The sequence below is a fragment of the Artemia franciscana genome, chromosome 16 (genome assembly GCF_032884065.1).
Source record: "Artemia franciscana chromosome 16, ASM3288406v1, whole genome shotgun sequence".
Taxonomy (NCBI): domain Eukaryota; kingdom Metazoa; phylum Arthropoda; class Branchiopoda; order Anostraca; family Artemiidae; genus Artemia; species Artemia franciscana.
This window is the reverse complement of record NC_088878.1, coordinates 20,047,220-20,070,873: the sequence shown is the minus strand read 5'-3', so window position 1 is coordinate 20,070,873 and position 23,654 is coordinate 20,047,220. Positions and strand designations below refer to the sequence as shown.

The 23,654-nt window shown below is 35.0% G+C and overlaps 1 protein-coding gene across 2 annotated transcripts in view; it reads left to right on the top strand.

Annotated features, from left to right (window-relative positions):
- Positions 1-254: 254 nt before the first annotated feature.
- The window catches only part of LOC136037187 (matrix metalloproteinase-24-like), an 88,055-nt gene continuing 64,655 nt past the window's right edge, over positions 255-23,654 (top strand). For both annotated transcript variants that reach the window (XM_065719745.1, XM_065719746.1), the window contains exons 1-3: positions 255-471; positions 5,638-5,782; positions 15,801-15,905. In XM_065719745.1, coding sequence (XP_065575817.1) covers positions 367-471; positions 5,638-5,782; positions 15,801-15,905 — 355 coding nt within the window. In that variant the 5' untranslated portion in view covers positions 255-366. The remainder of the gene's footprint in view (positions 472-5,637; positions 5,783-15,800; positions 15,906-23,654) is intronic.

Sequence of the window (23,654 nt, the reverse complement as noted above, 5' to 3'; positions counted from 1 at the left end):
GACCTAAGGCCAGATGTACTAGTCCTAGTAAGATTCCCCACTTCGTCGTTGTCCCCCTCGGTAATAATCATTAGAAAGAAGTTTAAGTATTAAGACAGCCGTAATGAATAATAAACCGAAGCGATTAATTATGGAACTAAAATACAAAGGTAGTTAATTAAGTTACTCAACTATACAGCATTTCCGAAAGCCGTGATAGTCAAGCTCCGCCTACTATATTCATATGCCATGACTCGTTGTCAGAGATAGTTATTTTGCTTTCTTAGTTGTAGTAGTAAAGAAAAAAGTGGAATAGTGGTATGTAAGTGTTTGCATGACTCAGGATACAAATGAAATCTTGAAGATATTGGAGTTTGGAAAATCAAAATGAATGTAAATAGTGTAATAAACAGGCTTGTAGCATTAGCATTGACAGTCGTGTCTTTGACTACAGGATCACCAGTATCTGTGGAGTCAGACGCTCAAGCACTGGTGAGTCAATAATTTACTTGCACGAGGAAATGAGTCAGGCACTTATGTGGAGGGGGCCATTTGGCCATGTGTTTTTCCGATGTGCCCTATAACTTTTACGTTTACCATATGATCGACGTGGATAGCTACTTAAGAACCTCTGCCCCTTTCCAAAAAATTTAGCGCAAGGACCTGGGATTAATGCCAGGGATTTGAACTAAAATCGAATAGTTCTGGGCATCAAGCCATGGATAATTGTAGAAAAGGCCAAAACGGATATTCCAATTGAGTGAGATGCAATTCTGGCATTAACCCCCCTTATTTGGATTGTATAGATGTTAGTTCGAATAGATGTATAGATGTATCTCAGAAAGGGTTTAGGTTAGGAAAATGAAACTTTCAGGGATGGGTCTACAGGCTAAAGTATGTCCTGGGAAGGTATTTTAAAGTACCCAACTCCACTCCTTCTCCCTCTAGAGGGCCCTGAAATTTGCCTAAGTGACAGGTCTATACCTATTGAAATTTTGACAAAACAACATTTTACCTTATTTTCAGTTACCAGTTGCTTTTTCTCTGCCTTTAGTTCTGAAAATGCAATTCCTGTTATTTGAGTTGAAAATGCTATATATATATATATATATATATATATATATATATATATATATATATATATATATATATATATATATATATATATATATATATATATATATATTTATATAGGCACTAAAGATAAGTCTAAAAACCAAGATTAGAATATTGGAAGCTACAGTGATGACAGTGGTCAAATATGGCTCTGAAGCATGGGCACTTCGAAAAGCAGATGAAAATTTACTAGATGTTTTCCAGAGAAATTGCCTACGGATTGTTCTGGGTACCCGGCTGACTGACCATATTTCAAACAGTAGGTTGTACGAAAAGTGTGGTTCAATCCCGCTTTCTGGGGCTATAATGAAAGAAAGGTTGATATGGCTAGGCCACGTTCTACGGATGAAGGATGACAGATTACCGAAGATTGTCCTTTTTGGCCAACCGTCTGGGGCTACACGGAAAGCAGGTCGTCCTTGTCTGGGTTGGGAGGATGTCATAAATAAAGATTTAAAGGAAATGGGAACTTCGTGGGAGGGTGTAAAGAGGGAGGCTTTAAATAGATTAGGTTGGAGGAGGAGCGTGCGTAGCTGTATTGGCCTCAGGCGGCTTGGTGCTGCAGTGAGTTATTATTATTAGTAGTAGTAGTATATAGGTACTTGTGTATTATTCAGAACACACTCAATAAGTGAAGTTGGGTTCTTTCGTGAAAAAAACTACAATGTAGGTACAACACGCGGTAGGCTTACATATATTTGATTCTCTAATTACGCAATAGTGTAATCATCTTGTTATTCTTTGGTTTCAAGAAATGAGGCATCAAATTAGCAATTTCAATGAATTAAACAATTCTGGCATGAATCCAAATCCTCCTGCCTTTTAATGCATCAAAAAGAATAATCCATTTTATAGGATTTGTTTTCTCTTGGGACTCGTTTTCACTTACGATTTAATGTGATCATCCACGTCACTTATGTTTTAAACGCAGATATCTTTGTCGATCATTTTCATTTGAAATTCGTTGGGTTTTGCGTGTTTTCTAGACGCAGATCTTGCTGTGCTTTACTTTCGTGCTTCATTGCCTCAAATATTTTGTCATGGGGCTTTCTTTAGCTGTTTGGATTCATTCAAAATCCTGTATAAATTCGTATAAAGTCATAGATACCAAAAACACGTCTTTTCCAGCTTTTCTGCAGTCGTTATATTTTGCTTTAATTGCGGTGTTATATAATTCAGTAACAACCAGAAAGGTTCCATTGTCCATGTCCTCGGTATAGTTAAATTACGCATTGGAAAATTTAACGTAAATTCAACTCTTCCTTCCTGTTTATCCTTCACAGACTCACACACGCTAAGCTAACACGTTCCTTCATTCCATTGTAATTTTGCTCTCTCTTCGAATCGTAGATTCCGCTGTACAAAATTGTCGTTTACCATTCAATGTCAGTTTTGCTGTTTCTTTTGCTGTCTTTTTTAGCTATCCGGAGTCATGTGTCTTCTTTTGTAATTTTGCATGTGTCATAAATACAAAACGATAGGACCATTCCTGGAGAAAAAACAATGTAATGTTTGCTCTTTGAATGTATATAAATGTGACATCACTCACATGTTTTTTGTCTGGCATGAATTCAATTGCTCTTTCCTGTTTATCCTTCACTGACGCCAAATCAACTTCACTTCGTTCCAGGGTGGTTGAGAAATTTAGGCGTGCATTCATTTTCTTCTTTCTGTGTACCTCTGCAGATGCTAAAATAACACTTCTTCTTACTAGGATGAAAAAATCTGCAATTTCAGTTGAATCAAGTAATTCTGGCCTGAACTCAGTTCCATCTTCCTATTTATATTTCCAAGCAGGGGTGGATACAGGGGAGGTCTGGGAGGACCATGAACCCCCTCACGTGCGCCCTCATTTTTTTCTCTTTTTTATCCACTTTTTTAGTAAACTTTTCAGTTTTGTCAATTATTATCGTCTTAATAATTATTGCCCCCCTCCCAAGCTAGATCCACATTTGCTTTTTAGATTCATGCACGTTAAACCAACACGCTCATTCGTTCTACTGTAATTTTGCTTTGTTTCTAACAGCAGATTTCGCTGCGCAATGTTTTCCTTTGCAATTCAATATGTCATGTATCTTTTTTCTTTAGCTATTCAGTCATTTGTCATCTTTTGTAATTGTGCAGGCGTCACAGATACTAAAAACTTTTCGACCACTCCCGGGAGTTAAATCGTTGCTCTTGAAATATGCTCATAAATATGACGTCGCTCATATGACTTTTTCCTAAATTGAGGCTCTAAACGACTTTTCTCAAACTCGTGACCTATCTAGATCGTTTTTGCAGACCAGAAGATCCCAGAGTGCAAATAAAAAAATGAATAAAAAAAAAAAAAAATCGGAGCTGTTTCCAAGAAAAAAGTTAAACATACATACATACACAGTTGCTCGTTTAAAAAGAGTAGATACTGCAGGCTACATCCTCTAGCCACTTCAGTGTAAAGTAAACCTTAATAAGTAAAATAAAGGCAGATGAAGACTAGGTTCGATCTTCTGTTGTTGCTACACTTTCCCTCTAGTTTTTACCTGATCCGAATCTGGAAGTACGCTTGTACTATACCATAGCTATCATACTAGTGTAAAATGTTAATGAGTGACTCATTCGGAGTCGATGACTGAGGGATTAAGAGCTTCCGGATTTAACGTTGCCCAAATTGGAGCGCAACTATCTGTAGGTTCATCTATTATTCTTTCCGGCCGTCGTTGACCAGGCTGTCAACGAAATATTCAATTTAAAATTTTCCCTTCATTATAAGTTCATCTGGTATTTACATAGATTCAGTCATGAGTGTGGCTAATATTTTCAAGATAGCTCGTTTTGTAGGGGAATTCAATTTGTAAAAAGCCTCCAATGATAGCAACTATCCTTTAGATACCAACCCTAGTTAAAATTTAACACCCACTGGGAAATATTTACCTACTGTGTTTTGCTTTAGAACAGCTATATCTTATATTCCATTCTATGCCTCAGAATAGTCGTTAGGGACCTCATAACCAAAAGGTAGGACTTAAATGCTCGATTTACTGCAAACTAGAAATTATTTTATCAGTGGTACTAATTATAGGGAACATTTACTCCCTCCTACATTTCAAAAATACTTGTTTTTGGTTTTTAATTGAAAACACTTTTTTTGGTATTTTCATTGGAAAAATTCTTCCGTCCCCCTAAATTTTGAAGAATACCCCCACTCCTACTTTTTCGTGTATTCGTACCGCTGCATTTTACAGGGGTTCGGCAAGAGCGATTTTAATTGCCCCATATTTTTGCGAACTTCAAAAAGATAATTCATTTCAATGCTACAACTCAACTGCTAATAAAACTACCAACTATCCAAGAGAGGCAAGTTTAGTCCTGACATTTTTTCTGAGGTTAATAACCAGCAAAGTTTCGTACAGCAAGAGGATATAGCCTTGGTTGCTTTGTATGTCGCGGAGGCTCAGGTTCAGGGAATAAGCCAGTGATATGAAGCCCCAGCCAAAGAGGTATAATTAGGGGTTGACTGCAGGAGGAAGAGGGGATTCAACATTGGAATTGGAATAAAATGTTCTTTTGTCGGCAAATAGGATATATTATTCCCGAATATGCTAAATCTAACAGTTGTCCATTTTCGGTTTCTAAAGGGAAGAATGAAAATTTTTAGCTTAATCCCCTCCTGTCACTAACATCCCAGAATATATGCCCTCTCTACTCTGATAAAAATTTTGTTCATTCATACCCCCCCCCCTAAAAATTTTCTGGCACATTTAACAGAGTGTACAACATGTACAGATTTATGTATACCTACTCCTGACAGAACGTGATTCCTTCCTGCAAAACCCGAACCGTCTGTCGGAGGATCAGCTTTTTTCCTCGGGAATTATTTGATTTTTAAGTGTGTTTTCGGCCGAAGTATTCTTTGACCTTTTTTTTTACTTTTTCTTGTATTCGTGGGGTTCTAGGTATTATTTGCTGGACTAGGAAGAATATTAAAAAAAATATAAAAAAAGTTCTGTCTATTAGGGTAAAATTTACATAAACTGAATGAACTAGAAATAAATTTTTTACCAAACCTTCAATATTATTGTTAATACTCTTAAGGTTTGGCATGGGAATTGGGTGCCATGGGAAGTGAAAATGGACCATTTGAAATTTTTTTTCCCGTAATAATGGGAACATTTTTGCATTTTAATAAGTTTTGAAATTTAGCCTACATATTTTCATAAACATAGCCCCACTCACATTTAGGGTAATATATGTTCGTCTTGAGTTTTAACACTGTTTTTTACGAATAAATTTGCATTTTTCCAAAACTTATTGCTTCAAATCTCTTGTTGTTAATTAATTTTAACCTTGGATCTTAAATTAAATAGGCTAAAGAAAAAAAAGCTGTGTAAACAGAATAAAACCCCTTTTGCTACAAAGTTGCGAGCATTCGCAAATGTTAGAATTTGGTTCTCAACTGAAGTTTCCTGAACAGAACGATCACAACTGCTTTTGCTAAACGGGTCTGACTATTCCCCGTTGGGAGCTATATTCATAGTAAGTTAAACAATGCTCCATTTTTAGATTTATTTAACTCGTTATGGCTACGTAGATCGAAGTACAGAGACTCAACTTGCCTCGACTTCGAAGTTTGCAAATTTGAAATCTTTTGATGATTTCAAGATGGCAGTTATGGAATTCCAGGCGTTCGCAGGACTGAATCAAACTGGTAAGCTATATTTACCACTGTTCTGTTTTTATGTAGGGTCAGTGGTATCCTCAGCCAAATATCACGGCGAAGGGGGATCGTACATTTTACCAAACCGATGCCTAATTTTAACGAATTTTCCGTCTTTTTTTTTAAAACTGAATTCTGGCCAAGATTTTATGAAATTCCTAGAAAGGCCCTCCCCCTCTCCCGTATTGGAGACCTAAATTACTTCAGATATGCAATATCCTATAATATCTGAATAAAAATATTTCTGGTCAAAACACTTTGAAGCTTGCAAAAAGTTCCAGTTTTTCTTGACAGGGAAGTTTGTAAGGGGATGATTAATTTGATAATATAATATCAGAATATAATCTTTTTCAATAATAATAATAATATTTCAAATTAATATTGGACCCATGTCAACTGGAAGCTATAATGTTATTTTATATATTTGCCAACAAGTTGTGCTATATTAATCCAATTTGTTTGGAATTTTGTCGTTTTATTGATTTTGTTTTCGAACAGTTGTAGGGTTAAGAGCTGCATGTCCAAATTTCAAAATTTAGCGATTTATGGCGTTGTAGCATGTGGTAGGTAGGCACGCATGATTTGTTTTATTATTATTTTCTTGGGGGCGGTGTAAATTCGGGAAATGGAAAAATAGCCAAATTGTATGGAAAAAATGAGAAACTATAATAAAATAAAATCCTTGAGAATTTAAGCCTCCATCCCACCTGGGATAACATCTGCTATGGTGTTATCGAGAGTTTATTCCATTGATATTCCTAACTTCATTCTAATTATTTCTAAAAAAAAATGTGTTGGGCATATTTTACAAAAATTCGAGCAGAGGAGACTTTTAAAATGAAGCAATTTTTGGGAAATCTCATTCTCCCTTACTTTGTAAACATGACTGTAATGCCAATTTAATTTAATCTTTGATTTCTTCTTTTACTGAACAAATAAAAAAATAATAGAAACATGATTAAATATTCTTTTATATTAAATTGAAAAATAATTTAAATTATGATTTTTATATTTCCTTTTTAAGTCGTTCTACAGCCGTCCTAGCCGAGTGGCTAGCGCGCTTGACTTAAAATCCTTTGTCCGTGAGGACAGAGGTTCGAGCCCTGGTGCAACTGCTTTTAGTTTGGATGGGGGTCAGTGGTGTGACTCTGTAAGTTCAACCAGAGTCTACGCAGCTCTGAATGGGTATCTAGGAAATCTGGGGAAGCTCAACAGGAAGGGTGTGTGAAAGCACACGATGGCTGGCCCCTAAGCCCAGTCGCACTTCCGGGCTGAAGGACCATGAAACGGAGATCGACACCGCTGGTTGGGGTTAAAATCTAGCACCGTGTTTTTTACCTTTTATTCTTTACCTATTTGAAATCAGCTCCGCATCTAATATTTCTTGGCAATTTCTACAGATATATAAATTGTTTAGATAGGGAGAGTGATTTTGGTTTCCAATCCAGCGATAGAATCCTTTCTTAAATTGCGGGTCAAGTGCATGTGGACGAGCGGATGCGGGCAAGGTTTTTACATTTGCTATGACGTTTCTACACGCAGAATGATAAGGTATAAAGCATTGGCGCTTTTCATAGTGTTTACTCGGAAATCCAATTTTAAAAATTTGATGGTTTCTCTTTGTATTGAAGATAAGCGTGGCATTGAATTTCAAATAGTTCTGTTATCTTGTTTATTTTAATGATTTTCATTGTTGTTTCAATAATTGTAGCCTAAATCCTCATAGCAACTTTGTTTCCACAAAAAAAGCTATTACTACTTATACGACGACTAACAACTCACTACAGAACCAAGCCGTCCATTCCTATCTATTTAAAGCTTCCCTCTTTACACTCATTTCCATTAAATCTCTCTTCACGACATTCTCCCACTCTATTCGATGACTAACTACTTTTTGTTTGGTCCTAGATGGTTTGTCCGACAAGGACGATCTTTGGCAATCTGCCTATTGCCAAGCTGTATTGGATATAAGATAGGAAAAAAAATAAACAGCTTTTATCCCAGAATCTTTACAGCAATGCTGTACCTGGGGGATAAGGGTCCTAAAACTCACCCCTAAAATATCTGTCCGACTCGTAAAAACGTAACAAAAATGAGATAAGTTTATTTTTACCCGCTTACAACATACAAAAACGAAGCGGAGTAAAGAAAAAAAATATAAAGAAATATCAACTTCTAAACAAGGAAAATAGATATTACAAAATTAATCCAAACAGCACTGGTAAATAATGTTAAATGACAGAAAATAAAGTCAACAGTTTAAACGTCTCTTAAACGTATCGCACTCTGTTGAATCCACTATATCTAAAGGGTCAGGAGTATAATATTCTTGCAGAATAAAATTATTCCTGCAACACAAGAGGGAATCTTGATAAGAACGTCATATAGCGACAACACCGATCGAACCTTTAACTGCTCAGTCTTAGACATTGAATCCCAAAGTGGTAAAATATGCAGCACGTGAGGCAGAGCTAGGGCACTATATAGTTTAGTAAGTACACGCTTACTATAACTATACTTCAGTGCAGCAAGTTTGGCATAGCTGGTGCGGAAACCTGATATGGCATGTTCAACGGTAAGAATCCGAGAACTGCTTATCTGGACCATAAACAAGGCCGAGGTATTTCGGTGAAGATGACTCCATAAGAGATTTACCTGCTGCAATAATAGATGAAGAAGATGTAGCTTTACCTCGGGCATTATAAGCAAGAAATTTAGTCTTAGCAGCATTAACATTAAGTCCTAGGAGCTTATAATCAGAATCATGGTTTGACTGTAAGTTAGAAAGACTCGAACTGATAAGCAGGACATAATCTGCATTGCAAATCAAGCTAAAATCACAAAGGTCATTATAAATTCCACCATTAATTGTCCTAGTTATAAAGGCGGTAACCTACAAGAAGAGTTTTTTCTTCTAAAAGAGGGTGTTCGCGAGGTTTTTATGCAGGAGAAGCTCCAGGTATGGATTTGCAAAATCCCCAGATTCTTAGAATGTTTTCGATTACCTCTTATATTTTCTGTGTTAATCAGCTTTGACCACAAATTTACCTGGAAACAATGAAACGACAATCTGTTTAACTTGTAATAGCAGTACTGTTGCTGTTGACCGTTGTTAACTATATAATAGCTGTGCATTCTCCCCCCCCCCCAATATCACCAAATCCCCCCATAGCTCCCAAATCCCCCCTAATGTCACCAGATCCGGTCGGGATTTAAAATAAGAGCTCTAAGACACGATATCCTTCTAAACATCAAATTTCATTGAGATCCCATCACCCGTTCGTAAGTTAAAAATACCTCATTTTTTCTAATTTTTCAGAATTACACCCCCCCCCCAACTACCCCAAAGAGAGCGGATCCGTTCCGATTATGTCAATCATGTATCTGGGACTTGTGCTTATTTTTCCTATCAAGTTTCATCCCGATCCCTCCACTCTAAGTGTTTTCCAAGATTTTAGGTTTCCCCCCTCCAACTCCCCCAATGTCATCAGATCCGGTCGGGATTTAAAATAAGAGCTCTGAGACACAATATCATTCCAAAAATCAAATTTCATTAAGATCCCACCACCCGCTCATAAGTTAAAAATACTTCATTTTTTCTATTTTTTTTTCCGAATTAACCGGCCTTACCGAATAAAGTGCCATAAAAAAGTCATTGCCCCTCAGTTTCTTCTATGGATTTTTCCAAGGCAATGTATTTCTTTATGTAAGTATGGCCTGATCTTACGAAATAACACCTGAAAAATGAAGCACGAATTAAACTATTAAGTCTTGGTATATTCTAATTGAGAAGGCATATGAGGGAAAATACGGGTCCCGTAATAATAAAGTGCTCACATTTTGAATCTTCTAAGGAAATTCAGCAATTTGAAAACAAAAATTGTTATTTTTACTTATGTAAAAATACATAAGTTTTTTACTTATGAAAACAGAAGTTTGAGAACAAGAACTTATATAAAATTCGTTTTACAACAAGATTATAGAAGTAAAAAAAGCCATTGCCCCTCAGTTTCTTCTATGGATTTTTCCAAGGCAATGTATTTCTTTATGTAATTATGGCCTGATCTTACGAAATAACACCTGAAAAATGAAGCACGAATTAAACTATTAAGTCTTGGTATATTCTAATTGAGAAGGCATATGAGGGAAAATACGGGTCCCGTAATAATTAAGTGCTCACATTTTGAATCTTCTAAGGAAATTCAGCAATTTGAAAAAAATTGCTTTGTTCAGCCGACAGGTGATAAGGACTTTAAAAATAAGATTTAGAAACGAATTTTTGTAAACGCGAGGACTATTCGGTAACCGAATTGAAATAAAATATTATGTAACCCATTTGTAAGGAGCGACCCGGCTCAATGGCAACCAAAACTCTAAAAAATGGAATTTTGATACCAATAGCTACATCAAAAGAATCGTATTTTATTGCTGATTTCAAATATATGAGTTTCATTAAGTTTAGTCTTACCTATCAAAAGTTACGAGCCTGAGAAATGTTGCCTTCTTTTAGAAAATAGGGCGAAACATCCCCTAAAAGTCATAGAATCTCAACAAAAATCACACCATCAGATTCAGCGTATCAGAGAACCCTGTTTTAGAAGTTTCAAGCTTATATCTACAAAAATGTAGAATTTTGTATTTTTTGCCAGAAGGCAGATCACGGATGCATGTTTATTTGTTTGTTTTTTGTTTTCTTGTCTGTTTTTTCCCAGGGATGATCGTATCAACCCAGTGGTCCTTGAATGCTGCGAGAGGGCTCATTCTAACGGAATGAAAAGTTCTAGTGCCCTTTTTAAGTGACCAAAAAAATTGGAGGGCACCTAGGCCCCCTCCCACGCTAATTATTTTTCCAAAGTCAATGGATCAAAATTCTGAGATAGCCATTTTATTCAGCGTAGTCGAAAAACCTTATAAATATGTCTTTGGAGACGACTTACTCCCCCACAGTCCCCGTGGGAGGTGCTACAAGTTACAAACGTTGACCAGTGCTTGCATATAGTAATGGTTATTGGAAAGTGTACAGACGTTTTCAGGGGATTTTTTGGTTGGGGGGGAGGGGTTGAGAAGAGGGGATATGTAGGGGGAACTTTCCATCGAGGAATTTGTCACGGGGAAGAAAATTTCCATGAAGGGAGAACAGGATTTTCTAGCATTATTTAAAAAAAAACAATGAAAAAATGACCATGAAAAAGTTTTTTCAACTGGAAGTAAGGAGCAGCATTAAAACTTAAAACGAACAGAAATTATTACGCATATGAGGGGCTCACCTCCTCGTAATACCTCGCTCTTTACGCTAAAGTATTTTTAGTAATTTCAACTATTTATTCTACGGCTTTTGTGATTCGGGGGTCATTCTTTGTGAATTGGGACAAAATTTAAGCTCTAATGTAAAGAGCAAGGTTCTGACGAGGGGGTGAGCCCCTCATATATATACTAAAAACATGAAAATACAAAAGTTCGTTACGTAAGCTAATTTATAAGTTACGTATATCTTTTGCTAATAAAAAAATTCGTAAAAAATTAATAGTTCTAGTTGCCTTTTTAAGTAACCAAAAAATCGGAGGGCAACTAGGCTTCCTCCGCCGCTCCTTTTTTTCTCAAAATCATTCGATCAAAACTATGAGAAAGCCATTTAGCCAAAAAAATAAATATGCAAATTTCGTTTTAATTATTCCTCTACGGAGAGCCAAAGTCAAAACATGCATTGATTCAAAAACGTTCAAAAATTAAATAAAAAAAACAAGTTTTTTAACTGAAAGTAAGGAGCGAAATTAAAACTTAAAACGAACAGAAATTACTTCGTATATGAATGGGGCTGCTTCCTCATCAAGGCCCTGCTCTTTACGCTGAAGTTTTTTACTTTTTTTGAAAAGAAGAATTGAGAGAAAGAGTCAAACTTTAGCGTAAAGAGCGGGGCGTTGATGAGGAAGCAGCCCCTTTCATATACGAAGTAATTTCTGTTCGTTTGAGTTTTAATGTCGCTCCTTACTTTCAGTTAAAAAACTTGTTTTTTTTATTTAATTGCTTACTTGAAACATATGTATCCCTAAGCGTTTCATGCGTCGGGCATTTACAGGGATGTCTGTTGAAACAGTTGAAATCTGAAAACAGATTTGTTCTGTTTTCTATACGAAGAGCTTTACAAAATCTATTTGGCTGAATTACAAGAAGTTCCAAAAATTTAGCGATGTATAGGAAATTGTTGCCAATCAAAAGCTGATCTCAGTAGCTACAGTTAAAACTGTTGTAACTTGTTTTTCATTTTAAAATGTAGCAGAATATTTCTTTTTGTCCGTGAGTGGCAGTCTGGAAATCCGGTTGGAGATTACCGGATGAAACTGTGGGCGTTTTTCAAAACGCTCATCAAATGGACATAAAAAACGCATTGAAACTGTGTCAGCATTGTTTTTTTTTATTATTATTGAATATGACAGGCAAATTGGATAAAGGTCAACGAATATAATTTGAATTGTAGTTTTAATAAAATATTTTAATTTTAATAAATTATATCAACACAACTCATAACTAAAAGATATGTTCATGTTCTAGTTTACAATAGTAATAGTAAAAAGGTGAACAGAGTGTATCATCAATTTCAAACAAAAACTTTCTATGCGGGAACTAATTGCTTTTTCTTGCATCCTTCGTAAACGATTTGTAAAACTTTGAAAGCAGCGAAAATAAATAGTCGGTTATTTTACTACTGAATTTGTGTAGTTATAGGTGGAATTTTTTTCCGTGGAAATCTCTTAAAAATAATTTCAAAGTTGAAGCTTTTAAGCTTGAAGTTCAAATCCAAAAAGGATTCATGCCCATGCCCAAAAAGAGGGGGCTCTTGATAAAGAGTACACAATCAGATTCAACATATCTAAGGGTAATAGAGCTCTCAACATTACGGGTGCTTGTCTCAAGTACACAATAGATTATTACAACATAATCTGTGTAGTTACAGATGGAATTTTTTCAGTGGAAATCTTAGATTGTTCTTAGAAATAATTCCAAGTTCGAAGCTTTGAAGTTTGAAGTTAAAATTCGAAAACGACTCATGTCTATGCTCAAAAAGAGGGGGCTCTTGAGGAACCATCGCCACGTATGTGTGTTTGTTTTAATGTTTTTCATCAGTAGTGATCTTTTCGAAGTGCTGATCGTAGAATTTCAGGAGAGGTGACCATTTGATCTAAATTTAAACTTGTAAACCTCTTTTTGCTCAACTGCAAACTGCCGATTTACAGCAATCTTTGCAGCAAAACAACAGGTTTAGCCCGAAAAAGTCAAAAATAGTATCGACCAAAGATTTGATCACGTTGAATCGCTTCATATTCATATCAGAAAAATCAGAACAGACTAAGTGCATTTTTTACATGCACAGCTCGTCTTGAACCAACGATGATGCCCAGAGGATTCCTAGCTTTCTGATAACAAATCTGGGGTTGATATTACAATATTGACATCCAAAACATAATAAGTGCATTTTTTTTAGTGACGGTGGACAGGTTTCTTTTTCAATTGGAATGAATAGAGGCGGTTAGCCCCAGGTAGGGGGGGGGGGGTAGTCTCACTCTTTGTGGTAACACGTATTTGTTAACCTTAATTTGCCTTGTGATATTATTTTGATGTTGTTGGCCCTATGATAAATAAAAAATATGCTTTTCGAAACAAATCACTTTCACTAAGCGCAAATGATAGCCCGGCCTTTAGGAGGTTTAGCGGGCGGCAGTTCCTAGCTGCCGCCTTGTTCATTTAATTTCTGTTCGTTTTGGGATTCATGCGTAGAGTATCTGTAATCATTTTGCTTGATGTGATTTTGATTTTTTTTTTTTCACTTTAATTTTTGTTCCTTTTGGGTTGCGTTTGTTTATTTGAAATCGTTTGTCATCATTTAAATTAAACTATTGTATGACTTTATTTCTCGTTGTTTTAGGTTTTAATCTGGCTCTTTACTTTTCCTTGAAAAACTGCTTTTTGGGAAAACTTTCATATTAATTTTGAGACTAATGAAGTATCATTAAGATCATAGTATGACTACTCTAAATCAAAACATTGTTTGATATCCATCAATTTTAGTTTATGATTTTTTTTTATTGTAAATCTGAAGGTAACATTTTAATACAGGAACGATCATAATATACAATGTGCAGATTCAAAAATTGGGTCTGATTCTCCAAAACTTTGTTTTTAAGGACTTATAAATTTGCTGATTAGGCTACAATTTGAGGCAAATGTGGCATCATCGAAGTCTAAGATCAGCGCATATTAAGTACATATTTCATAAATAGTGTTTGATTTCCATTATAGTTGGAATTTAAGGATTTGTGAAATTAACAATTGCAAAATAAAGGCTATTGTTGCGTTATATACCAGCAAATCAATGAGAGACCACTCCCATCACGACTATTCTCATGACGACTACAACCACAATGTTCCTATCAATTATAGTTAGCTGCCATTATTGATAAAATTATTTTTTGACATTACTGCTATTATTATTTTAGATTTATATTCTTACTTTTTAACTATTAGTTTTTTTATTTCGTTTTTCACGCTTTCATTATTATTGATGGTTTTTCTTTTTCAAGTCTTGACGTTCGCTTTGTAGTTATGCAAAATATGTCAATTTTTAAAAGTAAAGAGCGGATCTAAACCTTAGAATGGGTTGTAATTTGCGTATATAAGTAACTAAACGTAAGCGAGAAGAATTATCTGCAAGGACGGTATCCAGGGTGAGGATGGGGGTTTGAACCCTCCCCGAAATGCTTGTACGATTCGTAAGAAACGTAAAAAAAATAAATATAAATCAATTTCTAATGTGTTTTTAATTTTTTTGTAATTTATCCCCCCAACCCCGAAGAATATTCTTTTTAACCCCCCTCCCGAAAAGAAAAATCCTGGGTACGGCCCTGATGATCCGTAAATGAAGAAATGCAAATTTAAGACAAACAGAAATTACAGTGCATAGTGAAGCCAAGCTTTAAATGACTATGAATAATTACAAATATGGGTGGCGTTGTCACCCCTTAACCTCCCCCCCAAAAAAAAGGATAGGGTGTCATATGGGCTTTCATGAAAACAGCGTATGTTGTCTGTCTAGCTTTTCTTTTGCCATTGTAACTAAAAATATAATTGTTACTCAACTTTTTAGGAATTCTTTGATTTCAGAACATCTGTAACGTCATTTTTTTAAAATTTTTATTATTATTATTATTATTCTAATTTGTATTGCATTTTCGTCAAAGAATTTCCTTTTAAACCTGTTTCTCTCTAATTTTACTTTCGTTTTTATCAATCTGTTTAATTTTAAGCAAAGTGGAAACAACGCTTTTGTCTTTTGTAACAGCAACAACAAGCTTAATTGTAGTAATTCCTCAGTCACTTTAAATGTGGCGTCATCATTGTATTTTCTGTTAGTTTTAAGAATCATATCCTCGCTTATTTCTGCTCTATTAGGTTTGATTTCTTGTTCAAGCCAATATCTGCTCATTTCAAGTTTTAAATTCATTCATATCCTCCAATCAAAGCTCATCGAAATCCAATCCAAATCCAATCAAAGGTAAAAAACATGTTATGCAAAAAACCATGATTAACTCATGAATAATATGCTCGAGTAGTTTGGTACCGCATATTACAATGTCAAGTGAATAATCTTGCGATGCAAACAGCTGTTATTGATTTTTTGTTCCAAGGTAATTGGGACATTGATTTCCAAATTGGAATTCCTAATATTTGTTTTGGTATTTTTCCTAATAAAAAGTCTAGTATTTTTAATATCTAGATAATGAACTAGTTCTAGTATTATGAACCTATTTTCTGTTTTCTGCTACTCATTTGACAAAAATCATAGGAGACTTCCGACAACGGCTAGAGTATTTCTACATCATACTTATTTTGTGTGTATTTTTTTCCCTATTTTGGTATTATTTTGTCTCTTGATGAGAATAAATTATTGAATTGAATATCTTCTTCTGATTAGTCAACTAGCTTTATCTTCCAGTTACAATTGAGTATCTTTTAGGTACATTAGATCCAGAAACAATTAAGCTTATGAACACTCCTCGATGTGGAGTGCGAGATTTCATTGGCCCTTCTGGACATAGAAGCAAGCGATATGCATTGCAAGGTAAGCTTTATTAACGTCGAATGTTTTATTTTAATTCTCCACAATTTTAAGTCGCATATTAAGAAAATTGTCTGGGCGTGTAAATCAAGTGCTTCTAACTAACATCAAAATATAATGCTGGGGTATTATACCGACAGTAGCAAAAACATCTTCTAGGATATGACAATAGAAAACAAAAAATCGACAACCAGGCGTAGTTTTCTATGTAATTGTGCTGCGGGGCAACACTACCCAGTCAAATTTTCCTTTTGGGGAACAACTTTCTATGTCTCGGCAACGGTAAAAGAGGAAAATCTGGAATGTTTTTCTGGTATGGGGATCAAAAACAGGGAAGAATGGTTCTTCTGAAGTTTGCGTAATCCCTAGTAGTTTTCCAGATTTTTTTTTCTAGCCTATTAAATAAAGTAACAAAGAAACAAAAAGAAGAGTCTTTGTTCCAAAAATATGCTCCTTAGAGATCATATAATGTTAAGACTTTTTTTTTAATTAAATGTGTGAAATCTTGTAGGATGGAAATTTTGTATCTCTTCTAGATTTCCAAGAAATAGCTCTCACAGAGTTGGCTTTAAATTCCCAAGTTATAATATTTAGCTTTTTCATAAAATATTCGAATTTGATCTTGGAATTCATTTAAAGCTTGGGAATATAGATAGACTAAAGCAAGATAAAATATGATCCGACTCATATTTGGGGGAAGAGAGGAAGATTTTTCAGAATCTTGTTGTTAGCGCACCTTCCATGCTCCATCCAAAGTTAGGATCTCAAACAAACTTAAAATGAGATAGGTTTTGTCTTACCTGTATGTTTTGCTTGTTTATATACAAACCAACCTTTGTTGGAAGAGGAGGACCCCTAAATTCTTGCCATCAGGACATCCCCTTGATAGAGCTTTTGAGGCTGTAAGTGGCAGTGTCCTTAAATTACTTTAGGAATCGGGATCAAATTCCCCTCATTGAAAGAAGAAAGGGAGGGCGACCCCTAAGTTCTGTCATCAGGACTTCTACTAGAAAAAACTAATAGGTTTAAACCAATCTGGATGCGAAGTAAGATTAAATGCCCTATTTATGTCTTTTGGGTGTCGATGCCATAACCTCTGTGGGAGAAGGGAAGGAGGAGCTCTAGTTTTATGAAATAGGAACATTTACCAGAAAACGACGGTGGATCTCTGCAAAACTTGATGCAAATTAATTGCTAGTGTCTTTCTTATGCTTATTGGGATTAAGACCTGATTGAATCTTTTCGGGGAGTAAAAGTGGAGGAATACTTAAACTATTTTCATTGGGATATCTTCAGGAAGAACCTATTGGATTTCAGCCTGGCTTGGCGGGGCATATGAACAAGTATCATAATTTAGCCTTTTCTGGGTCCATGTTCGTTTTGACTTCTGTATGACTTGTCAATTAGGTCCTGAAATCACCTTGGGGTCCAAATGGTGCATTTTTCACTGATAAATTTAAGTAAAAGAGGGTCAACATATTACACCTTCTTAAAAGCAGAATCATGCAGATCTAAATGCAGAAGAAAAGAATCAATATTGTTAGAAGTATATATTGAACCCCTGAGATATATATGCCAACCTTTCCTCACTCAACCTTTCCTCACTTTTTAGCTGTAAGCTAGGCATCTTAGATCTTTTCTTAAGCCAGAATCATGCAATTATTCTGAATCCCAGTTCAAAATTGAGCTCAGTCCAAGATTGGTCAGTGGAAAAACTAGCCATGTTCAAACTGCAGACTGACTAGTTTGAAAAGCGAGCTGAGTCCGAGACTCAGTGGAACAACGAGATGAGTCCAAGGAACGGACTAGCAACGACCTAAATTATGTATCTATTCAAATCAATCTAAGTCTTGGCTCAGTGCAGGAAAACAAGGCTAATCGTGACTGAAAGCAAACAGAAGTATATTTTTGAAGTAGAAACAAAGAGACCAGCAATGAAACAAATCAAGAACTCGATGCAAAAGGATCTGTTAGCAGTTTCAGTTGACTTGGTAGCTTCGCTGTGTCCTACCTAACCCAAAGACATTCTCCGATAACCTGTTTGTGTCATTAACATTGAATCTTCTCATGAGACCCAAGATAAATAGAAATCATAGCCCTTCCAACCCCAACCCCCAACGCAAAAATATTTTCAAATAGAAGCTTGCTTTTACTGAACATAGGTTTGTCGGAGACTTGTTTTGAATTTTACAAAGACAAATCACACATCGTACCTTCATAAAAATAAATAGAACCGATATATGTATTTATTTAAACACATGACCAGTTACAACAAAACAGAAACTGAATAGCTTCTTTATTAAGAAGACGGAATAATATTTGTCTATCTTCAAGGGTGGTTGAAGGTCTGGGGTCAGGATGGCTTCAGACCCGTGGAATGGAGCAGCCCCATATGAATGAGTAAATGAAACCTGAAACGAACTGTTGTTAAAATAAACAATAGAGTTGAATTTTTACTTAACACATTTTTACCGCAACTGGGATTGGACATCCACAAATTTCTAAGGACTAGGGTGTCCTTTGCACTTTACTTAAAAAAATGTGTTTTGAATAAATATGTATCCCCCTTATAACACAAAAAATGAGCTTAAATACTGCTCAAGATTTCAGGGATCCTTTTACTTTATAACTAAAATATATTATCGAGTATAACTTGAAACGAGCGAAAATTTCAGAAAATGAGTCGTGAACTTGCCGCTGCAACAGGCCACCTAATTATTAGAGTTTCATTTAAAACTACTTTGTATTTTATTTGTACTAATTTGTAATACAAATGTGTATTTTCAGGAGTTTTTTTTGTGTTTTTCCCTTATAACATTAAAGAAAATCAAATGCCACTCATTAGTCCTAGAGTTCATTTTTTGTGTACATCTGTATATTTGAAACAACCCGTTTACTTTCATTAATACAGTACAATAGGTTTTTATCAACATTTATTCTTTTCAATCCATTTGTTTCAAATGCACAGAAGATCGAATGATTTATTGATTCACCAACATAAAGATTGCTAGCCCACAGCAAACCAAACAATTGCCTCATGAATTAACGTTTTAAGTGTGTTATTTAGCTATGACTTTCTTTTGTACTTTTAAATCAAATGGAGCAAACAGGTAATGATATGAAAATTGCCCTTGAAAATGACTAAGCTAAATCGGGGCCATATCAAGGGGGGGGGGGGGAGGTACCCGGTTCTGAACCCTCCCCGAATTTTTCAGGCTTGTAAAAACGTAACAAAATGGGTATAAAATTTTTTGATACGTTTTTTGAATTTTATTTTTTAATGCCATCCCTCGTAAAAAAGTACCTCGCTTCCTCAGAACAGAAATCTTGGATACGCCTTTGAGCTAAATTGAAAGTTATTTATTTTAAGAAATCGCTTTTTTTATTTCCTGTAAACTTTTTTTTTCTTTTTCTTATGCTATGAGAAAATAAAAATCCAGTGTTTTCAGCAAACTGCATATGACACTTTAGCTATTGGGGGGTCGGAAGCATGGCAGTTCTCTTGTTGTTGATAGTGTCTGTTCGTTTCAAGTTTAGCTTGGCTGTTGATTTTAATATCCGTTGATTTTAAGCTTCAGTTCTTCAATCACCATAACCTCACGAAATTCACAAGTGAATTTTGGCGTCCCTCAGGGATCAGTTTTAGGGCCAGTGCTATTTTTGATTAATGTAAATGATGTTTTTTACGCAGTTAAAAAGCAGAAACCTATTAATTGCTGTAGACTCTTGTCATCCTAAACCTTCCCTTGCCCATAGTGCCACCTGTAGTTCGCCATCTTCTGATGTCCTTGTTTGTTTTGCTAATGATAGCACACTTGGCACTTTGGGAAATTGCGAATCCGACCTTCGGTTAAATTTGGAATATTTGTTTGAGAGAGTAATTTTATGGCTTGATGCTAATTATCTTACCCTAACCAGTTTTTTGATATTTTCGCATGTTTCTCAGATTTATCCCCAGTTATCAGAAATTCATCAGCCAAATGGGATAATTCATAGATCTAAAGATCGATATGTTCGTTTTTTGGGGCATTTTTTTTTATGAAAACTTGTCCTCAAGCGTCACATTGATTTGATTAAAATGAAGATATGCAGGAGTCTTGGTATTTTAAGGAAACTTCAACATATTTTCCCTGGATCAATTTTGGAAATCCTTTTTCACTCCTTGATCTGATCTTACGTTTCTTACTGTCCAATAGTGTGAATGTCAACCTTTCGTTCACTGTTAAAACCACTTTATAAGGTTTAGAATAAAGCTAGAAACCTAAGGAAACTAACCATTCAAGAATTATCCCATTACTTCATCTCGAGTCACTGTATATTCTTTCGTGTGCATGTTTTACTTTTTCTCAGCTTCATGGTGACCTCCCCCATTCCCTAAGTATTCCGTCATCTTTCACCTCTGATCAGAATAATTATAATCTTTGCAATGCCGAAAATCATATTCAAGTTCCTTTTACTCCTTGTGTAAGGTCAGACTTTAATCCTTTAATTGCGAGTCATATTGTATGGAATAAGTTGCCTGAATCAGCTCAAAGGTGCCACTCATTCGGTTTGTTCAAAAAAAAATTATTAAAAATTCTTTGGCTTCTTAGAAATTATTTTATCTATTTTTATATGTGTATATGTGTGTAAATACATATGAATATGTATGTATGTATATGCATATATATTTTCTTATTATTTCATTGGAGTCTATTTTATCTACTGATCTACTTAATTTAATTTTGTCTATTCAATCTATTAGTCTATTTACCTTTGTTTTTTATAGTCTTTATTTTATTTATATTTTCTTTTCTTCTCCTTTTTGCTCTTCTCTCTGTGAGTAAGTGATTATTTAATTTTTTTTCTTCGCTGAGTAAGTGACTCGTTTATTTCCCCCCTTTTTTTACAGGCCAAAGAGACTTTGGGGGAATAGTAAAATGTAATATTGTATGTGTGTTTCGTGACGAATTAAATTAAAAAAAAACAAGTTTTTTAACTGAAAGTAAGGAGCGACATTAAAACTTAAAACGAACAGAAATTACTCCGTGTATGAAAGGGGCTGTTCCCAACTCAATGACTCTTTCTCTCAATTCTACTTTATAAAAAAGTAAATAACTTTAGCTTAAAGAGTGGGACGTTGAGGAGAGAACAGCCTCTTTCATACACGGAGTAATTTCTGTTTGTTTTAAGTTTTAATGTCGCTCCTTACTTTCAGTTAAAAAACTTGTTTTTTTAATTTAATTTCTGAACGTTTTTGAATTAATGCTTGTTTGATTTTGGCTCTCCGCAAACGAAGAATTAAAACGAAATTTGCGTATTATTATTATTTTTTATTTTTTTTTGCTAAATGGCTTTCTGTTAGTTTTGATCAGACGATCTTGAGAAAAAGGGTGGGGGAGAATGCCTAGTTGTCCTCCAGTTTTTCGATTACTTAAAAAGGTAACTAGAATTTTTAATTTTTAACGAACGTTTTTATTAGTAAAAAATATACGTAACTTAAAAATTAACTTACGTAACGAACTTCTATATTCGTATATTTTATTATGTATATGAGGGGATTTGCCCCCTCGTTAATATCTCGCTCTTTGCACTAAATCTTTAATTTTGTCCCAATTCTTTAAGAATGACCCCTGAATCACAAAGGTTGTAGAATAAATAGTTAAAATTACTAAAAATACTTTAGCGTAAAGAGCGAGGTATTTAGGAAGAGATGAGCCCCCCATATACGTAATAATCTATGTTCGTTTTAAGTTTTAATGCCGGTCCTTTCTTTCGGTGGAAAAAACTTTTTCATATTTATTTTGTCATTGTTTTTTTTTTTAAATAATGCTAGAAAATCCTGCACCCCTTTCATGGAATTTCTCTTCTCCCATGAGAAATTCCTCCAAGGGAAGATCCTCCTAAATAGCCCCCTCCCCTCAACCCCCCTCCCCAACCAAAAAATCCCCTTGAAAAGGTCTGTAAACTTCCAAATAACCATCACTGTATGTAAACGCTGGTCAAAGTTTGTAACTTGCAGCCCCTCCCCCGGGGACTTTGGGGGAGTAAGTCAGCCCCAAAGACATAGTTATTATGTTTTTCGACTGTGCTGAACAAAATGGCTATCTCAAAATTTTGATCCGTCGACTTTAGAAAAACAATGAGCGTGGGAGGGGGCCTAGGTGCCCTCCAATTTTTTGGTCACTTAGAAATGGCACTAGAACTTTCAATTTCCGTTAGAATGAGCCCTCACACGACATTCTAGGACCACTTGGTCGATATGATCACCCCCGGGGAAAAAACAAACAAACAAACAAATAAACACGCACCCGTGATCGGTCTTCTGGCAAAAAATACTAAGTACCACATTTTTGTAGATAGGAGCTTGAAACTTCTACAGTAGGATTCTCTGATACGCTGAATGCGATGGTGTTATTTTCGTTAAGATCCTATACCTTTTAGGGGGTGTTTCCCCCTATTTTCCAAAACAAGGTAAATTTTCCCAGGCTCGTAACTTTTGATAAGTAAGACTAAATTTAATGAACCTTATATTTTTACAATCAACATAAAAATCTAATTCTTTTGATGTATCTATTAGAATGAAAATTCCGTTTCTTAGAGTTCCGTTTACTATTGAGCCGGGTCACTCCTTACTACAGTTCGTTACCACGAACTACTTGATAAATCTTATCTTATCAGTTCGTTTTGTAGCTTGCCTTGATTATACGTTTAAAAAAATTTTCGTTTAATAGTTTGGCTTGATTATACATTTTAATTTTTGTTTGTTTTAGGCTTATTAGTTTATTAATACTGTCATTTAATTTCTGTTTATCTTTTCGTTTTGCTTATTATATGACTTTACTTCTGCTCTTTTTAGGTTTCTTCGAAATTTTTTTATCATATTTTTTTCCTTTATTAAATAAAAAAAAGAATTAGATTTTGCGTTCTCAAATAATAACTGATTATGCAACACTAGTGGTAGTAATCAACTCTCCTCTAATAAAAAATGGTTGTAATTCCTTTGTAATTCCTTCTTAAGGCCGTGATTAAGTGAACTGATGGAACTCGAAAATCCCATGTTAAAATTGAAAAATTATATTTAAAAAGTGCTCAAGTATTCATTGGCGGAAGATACCGCTTTTAATATCAGGCCGTAGCTTGTTGAAGATGCTACAAAATGTTTGCTAAGAATTTGCTCTATTTCCTCTAATTGCTTAGAAATCTTAGAAAATATCTAGCAATTTTTCACAAGTGTACTCTATGAAGGATATTGCTTTTAGAACAAAATCGGTACTATTATGAGCAGAAGACAATAACCTGTAAGATGATTGCAACCATTTTTCGATATATTTTCCTGTTTTCGAACAGTTTCATAGAATATTTTCAGCTACCTGAAATTTTTACAAGTTTTTTGTCAGAAAGAATCGTTTCAGATCCCCCTAGAGACCAAATTGACAAGCTGGTATAATTAACCTGCTATTTCCGCCAATGAATAAGTGCTATTTGAAGGGTTTTTGGCAATCGACGGTCTCTAGAGAATTGAGAGACAGAAGGCTACCCTAACTTCAATTTTGAAGCTCGATGTTTTCAAGTTAACTTAATCACGGCCTTAAGTAGTTAAAAATAGTGATCAGGTATTATTTCTCGTGGAACAGCGCGGGACGCTGTTCCATTAGGTGACCGAACTTCTAGAAAGAAAAGGAGAGTGAGTATATTATGGATTTCAAGTTATTTGATTCTGGTCTTCATAGCGCTAGATTGCAATCAACATGACTTTTGCTAGGTCCTATT